Source organism: Capsicum annuum, chromosome 9, assembly GCF_002878395.1.
Source record: "Capsicum annuum cultivar UCD-10X-F1 chromosome 9, UCD10Xv1.1, whole genome shotgun sequence".
Taxonomy (NCBI): domain Eukaryota; kingdom Viridiplantae; phylum Streptophyta; class Magnoliopsida; order Solanales; family Solanaceae; genus Capsicum; species Capsicum annuum.
Window position 1 is genome coordinate 93,942,593 of NC_061119.1, and position 7,538 is coordinate 93,950,130.

At 33.7% G+C, this 7,538-nt stretch overlaps 1 protein-coding gene across 2 annotated transcripts in view; it reads right to left on the minus strand.

The window, feature by feature from the left end:
• LOC107842617 overlaps positions 1 to 7,538 on the minus strand; it is an 11,732-nt gene extending 4,194 nt beyond the window's left edge. Inside the window, exons 1-5 of one of the 2 annotated variants that reach the window (XM_047396910.1) lie at positions 7,344 to 7,538; positions 3,857 to 3,970; positions 3,226 to 3,351; positions 2,860 to 3,141; positions 2,666 to 2,770 (exon numbers count right to left, since the gene is read on the minus strand). In XM_047396910.1, the coding sequence (XP_047252866.1) occupies positions 2,666 to 2,770; positions 2,860 to 3,069 (315 nt within the window). In that variant the 5' untranslated portion in view covers positions 3,070 to 3,141; positions 3,226 to 3,351; positions 3,857 to 3,970; positions 7,344 to 7,538. Of the gene's footprint in view, positions 1 to 2,665; positions 2,771 to 2,859; positions 3,142 to 3,225; positions 3,971 to 7,343 lie in introns of both variants that reach the window. The other variant, XM_047396911.1, reaches the window with a different exon arrangement.

Consider the following 7,538-nt stretch of genomic DNA (forward strand, 5'->3'; position numbering starts at 1 on the left):
AGGTATTTCAGCCCCAGCTTTAACTTATATAGTGCCCTCTCGACAAATCCAAAAACAACAAATCAAGTAAGTTAAATGTTCTAAACTTTTAAGTTGGTACTTAAATATGGTTCAAAATTTCTTAGATTCCTTGATTACACTATGTTTGGAAAATATAAATTGGCCGTGTTCTTGAGTAACTTAAACTACACTAATAAAATTGGGAGTAGAATAATACTTGTCCTATTATTTCTGTGTAAGGGTGACGTAGGAGTTGTAACGATTCATAGGGTCACCTAACGAGTCGTTACTTCACTCTTTATCACTGGAACATAGGTCCAAAAAACTTTTGGGTTTCTGTTATCATAACGACTAATACAATGAGACCTAATTTTATATGACTCATGGTGAGGATTGATGAGGACTGGGAAGGGTAAGACACTATAGAAATAGTTATGGCCGGAGACCGAGTGTTGATAACGAGTCATCATCTAACATAATGACTTATTAAAAGGACTCGTTACCTGAGAAGTGACTATTTCTTATACAAAGTCTTATCTCGCGAGTCTTATAACGACTCATTATTGGTGGTAACAAGTCATACCCTGACTCATAAGGTACCCAGACCCTGCAACACCTATGATATTTTTCTTATTTTTCTTTTCTTTTCTTAAATGTACTAACATGTGAGTTTCTCCCAGCTACCAATGGCAATAAAGAATGACTCCATACAGAAGCAAACTATTTTTACACCCCTTCACAGGAAAACAAAAAAGTGGGATTTACCAAGAGAGCAAGCTAAGCACCATAGGCTTGTCTGAGATGCCAAAATTCGACACTCGATTAAAACAGTACCACTTTGAATAGATGACCAGAGCTCCCAGGCAGTACAGTCCTGCATTAGTACGAAAATTCTATGCAACTTATCAGATGGGTCTTTAGAGGTTGTATCCACAAAGGCATTCATAGAAGGGTGGTGACTCCTTGATGACACTAATGATTAGAGGTGTTCAGGTTAACATCTTTAAGCAGACCATATCTAGATTCCTATATGGACCAAAGTCCCAGTTACCAACCAACAAAGCTGAGATTGATTATCGTATGGAGAAGATATGGATGTTAAAGGTAAAGCAGATTGGTTTGAAAGAAAAGATTGCCTAAACTTCGCAGGAAGGCTTGGTGGATGCTTATGCATCATATGTTGAGTCCCATAGATGGTGACAACGTATTGAGTCCAGACCGAGTATCCTTGATTACGGGCATCATGGAGGGATATGAGTTTAATATAGCCAAGTGGATAGCAATGAAGATCCACGATCAGGCGGTGAAGCCAGACACAGTCCTGGCATTTTCATTTTTACTGATATGAATATGTTTATATGAGGGAGGACCAGATATTCTAGGATTTAATCAGTTAATACACCCATAGAGTACTATATATTTAGGCCAAATTCATAATGGTAGTAACCCCATCTCCAAGGCAGCTAAGGTGGGGACCAATTTACTCTAAGAGGCATTCCAGATCAGAGGGCACATGATTGACACCCTAAGGTACACTGATATTGGTGGAACCCCTGCTGAAACTGAATAATCCAAGCCTCAGGCATAAGATAGACAAGCACCTCCTAGACTTCGATGCTTCCTCCTGCAACTAGACCATTAACTTCCAGGCCGGCCACTGCCGGCTATGCCTTTGTACCGCTGACATTCATAAATGAGGTGCTAACTTTTATAGGTAAAATTTTAAAGATTATATAGGTAAAATTTTGTAAGATTCTGGAAAAGGCGGTAGAGTTTGAAGATAATTTGTATATTTTTTGTCAGAGTACATTAGGCACTATTATATAGGAGAACCGAGAACAAATTTTGATTGCAGGGGAATCGAGAACATTGGGTGCTAACTAAAGAAGACATGCAGCAGGTAAGCCACTGATCCTAGTGCCATAGTGTATTAATAACATTACATTTATTAAATAGAAAATTTATAGGAGCAACGTTTTAGTATGCTAGTTCTCAATCATAGTTTAGCAAATTATCACTATTTTAAACAATCTAGTTATTATTTTAAGCACATATCCTATCATATTTGATATAGTATGTACATCGATATATCCCAAGACTTTCTTTAATTAATTTTTCTACAACTTAATGCAGTGATCTAACTATATGAAAGCATAGGACACATGGTAACACATGGGCAACTGTTAAACCAATTGAAATTGACTGTCCAAGCAGAAAATCTTAACATAAATATTGAAACCTCAACATCAGACCCACTAATTCTACTGCTCGACTACAATTACTTCCATATTAACTAAATGGTTCTAAAGCGCTTATTCGAACCATAATAAAACATTTATGACTATGTCCAAAACAAGTTGGGATCGGCTAAATGAATCCAATTTCATCATTTTAAGCTCATTTCATATCATCATCATTAATTCAGGATGAAGTTCAAAAACACAAGAAGCAAACCATAAAAAGAACAACAAGATGTAAACAACAATGCTAGTGAGTCGAAATAGGCCACACAAGATTTCACTAGACTTCAAGATCACAACAAAAACCAGATTTTAAGAGTACAAGATTGCAACAAGTTGTAGTGAATCAAAATTAGCCCCACACGGCTTCACTACTTCAAGATTGAAATGAACTCAACTAGTAAACAAAGTGAATAAACACTTACATAAGTAGCTTCAGCTTTCTTATTTACCCAACTTTCATCACTTTTTTTGGGATGAGTTTGAAAATAAAATTCTGAAACAGAAGGATCTTTTCCAGTAGTTTCTTTCTATATTCAAAAAAAGATACATATGTTATCAACATTGAATATGATATTATTTTCTTCAAAGAAATATATTTAAAAAGAATTATAATTACCATTCTCTTATAAATCAATCGATAAGATACACAACCACCTGTATGAAGTGATGCACCAGCATTTGAATCACGATTGTCTTTATTTCGTTCAGACTTTGTTTTGAACTCATCAGACTCCCAATACACCTTTATCTCATTGAATACTGCATCTCCCATCCAATGTGGTTTCAAAGGCAATTTTTTTCTAACATCTTGGAAAAGTTGGGTCATTTTTTAAGATGCTCTTTTATTAAAATTAGACCATATAGCACCATTATAGTGAGGAAGCCACTTAAATTTCTTCTGTAGATATCAAATGAATAAAATATTAGCTATATAGTCCCACAATTATATTTACACATGAATCAGAATGTATAAATTTTTTACCTTGAATTCCTCAAACAACATCTCTCGGTAGACTCTGGAAACTTCTTCCATAAAGGTCTAGCCAATTTAAAATTACTCCGAATGTAATTAGAAATACCATCAATAACTACCTTGTGTGGATCAAACCTACATAACATATAGTAGTTATCGAATATCTGCACATATAAATAGTACACCAAAATATATGTATTATTAAACGTTAGTACATCTGCATATATAAATAGTACACCAAAATATATGTATTATTAAATGTTAGTGGTATTATCCATCCCCTTTAGGTACAATCCATATTTGATTATCATCGGCTATATTGTCAACTATATTAGGTGAGGTGGCTGGAGTCCTGTTGGTCGGTGATGACATTAATGGTTCAGAATCTTGATTTGCAGGTTGGGACCGATTAGATTGAGGAAGAGATTCAATAATAGCAGGATGGGGTTGGTTGATCCCAAGATTTGGTTGAGATTCATTTACATGAAGTAGACTAGTATGGGAATAGAGGGGTTGTGATGGTATTATGGGAGGCACAACAATGTTATAATTTTGGGATTGATTGACTCTAGGATTTGATTGATGTGAGGAAGAGTTATTCACATAAGGTGAACCACTATAAGAATGAAGGGATCCTGACAGAATTATGGGAGACAATTGAACTGTTTGTCACTCTATTGTCTGTTTTTTTATTACTTGACTTCTCTCCTATTCCATTAGGCAATCCAGCTCTTTTAGATCCTACACCTTGCATCTGAATCAAATAAAAATAGAAAAAAAATAATATATTAGTAATTTAATTGATGAACAACACATGAATAAATGTGATAAAAATAATATATTAGCATAGAATGTAAAGAGAACGATCTTATTAAGTATTAGAGTGAACAAGATCCAAATGAAGCAAAATAGATATCGTGATTCATGATATAACTGATTTTGGCTTGTGCACAAAGAATGTTAAAGATACAAGGAACATTAGAATAGTGTAGTACCACAAATAGGCTAATTAAACGGTGCAGGCAAGTGACTATTTCTAGATATTTCTAGTAACAATAGAAGTGCAAAACACAAGACTCAAAGTAGAGATCTTCACAAAAAGTAAGTACTTAAATTAAACAAGCAGTCATATGACACATAGTTTGTATAAGTACTTAAATTTAACAAGTGAATTCTCTTCCAGTAGACAAGTAAAATAACAATAATTTTGACAAAAATCCAAGTAGCTTTAATTAAATATAGTATTGTACATTGACAAAAGAAATCGACAAGCTAATATTCTCAATCCTCCTTATATTCATCTTCATCTTCCTCTTGAATATGAAAGTGACTTGTTGAATCATCACTATCTAAAAAGTCTTCCTCTTCACTTGTTTTCTTCTCTTCATCATTAGCTTCTTCACTTAATGTCTCCTCATCACCTTCCTCTTCTTCATTTGATATATCCTCATCTCCCTCTTCAATTATATCACGTTCATTTTCATTAGCAATAGCTTAAAAACTACTTTCATCAACCTCTTCACTATCATCTTGGTAATCACATAAGCAATCAATTGGGTCATCCTCTATACTTGCACTAAAATGTGATTGCTCCTCTTGGTAAGCAACTTCCAAATTGTATCTTGTATCTACAACTCCTCTTGGCTTTGTCTTTATAACCACCTACCAATCAGCCTTATTTTCTTTTCTTTCAGGATGATTTGCATAATAAACTTGAGTTGCAATTTGTGGAAAGATAAAAGGGTTAAATTTAGAATATCTTCCCCTTATTTGAACCTTGATAACACAAAATTGGCTATCAACTTCCATACCATGTTTTGAGGGATCAAACCAATCATAATAAAATAAAACTAACTTCATAAATGATGTCATTGGCCATTCGAATTTGATAATATCCTTAAGAACACCATAATATTCACTTGTAATGCCATCTTGTCCAATGCCAGTAACACACACCCCACTGTTATATGTACTTTTTCCTTTGCCCCAAGAAGAAGTATGAAATTTGTATCCATTCACAAAATAAACAGGCTAAGACTTTGCCTTTCTTAATGGTCCCATTGCTAAGATTTGCAAATATGGATTCTGCAGCATCTCTTGTGGATTACTATTTACCTATCAAATAATTGAAGCATATTAGATATGCATTTTAAGTGATATAATCTTTATTAAAATAATCGATTCATATATAATCTTTGAACCATCATGGAAAGTCTTCTTCAATTTGTTTATCAATGACATCGTCAGTGATATCACTGTAAGTATCTCTCAGGATTTGCTCATACAAACTGCATGTACTTACATTAGCATATTAGTTTCAATCCAACTATAATAGTTAAATGAAAAACATGGTTGATACTTACTTGAGAAAAGGCTTAACCTCATCATAATTTATAAGAACATGCATTGTGCTGCAACACTTTTTTATCATCTAGCCATCGGATATCACCATCCTTCTTACCATAACTTTGGCTAGGATAATTAAAGACTGATAGTGTTGGGTTAGTTGCATTTTTTTCACTGACATTATCATTACGCCCAACTCTTTTATTTCTATGAAGTGAAACAACAGGTGTATGATGGCATAAAGTTCAAAGTCAACCAACATGATGAAACAATAATTTAACTTGACATAGACTTTTCGCTTACAGTTTTTCAGTGAAGCATTCGAAATAGACACCTGCTTCATTTAGCCTATGATCGATAAATTCAGCTTGACATATACAGGGAAAACTAAAAGGAAGATCTAAAGAGGTGAACAAAGAGGAAGATATAAAGAGGTTTATTATGGAACTACATTGTCTCATTGATCCGTCATTCTTGAAATTAATGAAATAGAACGAAGATGAATATAAATTTGGACAAAAAGGTGTTCTTGAAGTGTATTGTCTTGCTCAGGAATTGTAGAAGATTTTGGAACTCACTTCTATTGTAGTATAGCTAGGTTAAAACTTGAAAAAAAAATCCATAATTAGTTTAGAGGGTTATGCTATGATTTGTGATGTTAAATTGACATTGTCCTATAACAATATGTAACTTTTTGTATCAATTTTATTATTCATAACATGTAAGATACATGAGCTAATTAAACACTCCCGCACGTCCATGATTGAACATCTAGAGAATGGATAGTAAAACAGAGGGTACAACATGAAAAACAAAACTCATCTGGTACCATGATAAGAAATAAACTTTGGGCCTAATTGGTTCCTACTTCTCTCTAATAACGAGAAAATTACTATTTCAGAAAGCAAAGCTAACTCAAATCCATAATCTTGCTCATGATCGAGGAGAGTATTATTCAAGATTGTAAAAAAGATCCAGAGTATAAATTTAACTTCAAACTTAATGTTGAAATATTCCGCTTACACTTATCAGTTCACAATCGACAAACTCATTAAACTCCAAATAAGATCGTTTTCATGAAAGTCCTTGTTCCCCTCCTTTTCCAATTTGCTTCTATTTTTTGATTGGGACAAAAGTTAATTATAGATAAGATGTGGATAGGTAAGAAAGGACTCAATAGTTTAGGAATATATAGTACTCATTCAGTAATGTAAACAAGAGGCCCCCTCCATCCTTATTAATTGTCCACTTTCCTTGGACCATCTTCTAGTGAAATTTAGGCATAAAAGATGTGTATGCAATACAGGGAAAACTCGATAAATTCAGGTTGACACATACAATTTTTCATTAATTCCTCAACTTGTCTCGTGCATGTAGTATAGGGAAAACTATACAGGGAATATAACAATATCATCAAGATGAACAGAGGAAGTCATACTTCAGCAGAATTCTGAGCAAACTATTCAGTTAGCACTAACAACCTTCTAGAAGCACTAACAACCATAACGACATCAAACCCATAGACAGTCCCACAGTGACTGAAATCGAGTTTAAGTACAAAAATAAAAAAATAAAAAAAACTAGCAAAAATAGAGTAATCCAAAGCAGTAGGAGATTGTCTACTCACACTACCAAGAAAATCAAAGTGGAGCAATCCAAATTTTCAGTTGATGAAAGTAAGCATACATACAAAATCAAAACCTTTCACTTCAAAATATCGAGTAGGGACCTTTGCAAATGAAAAAATTGTGAAGTTTACAGTAGAATCTAAAGAAACTAACCTTGAATATCTTTGATTTTGATTGACAAAATTTTAAAGCTAAAGAGAAAACCTCTGATTTTTGGATATCACGTATTTTTTTTTTTTATAGAATTGAGAATTGAGAAGGCCTCTGCTTAGAGAATTGAGAGGAGAAGGTGGAGAGTTTAACTAAGATGTCAATGTGAAAAAAAAATGAGGGAGACACGTTTTTGTC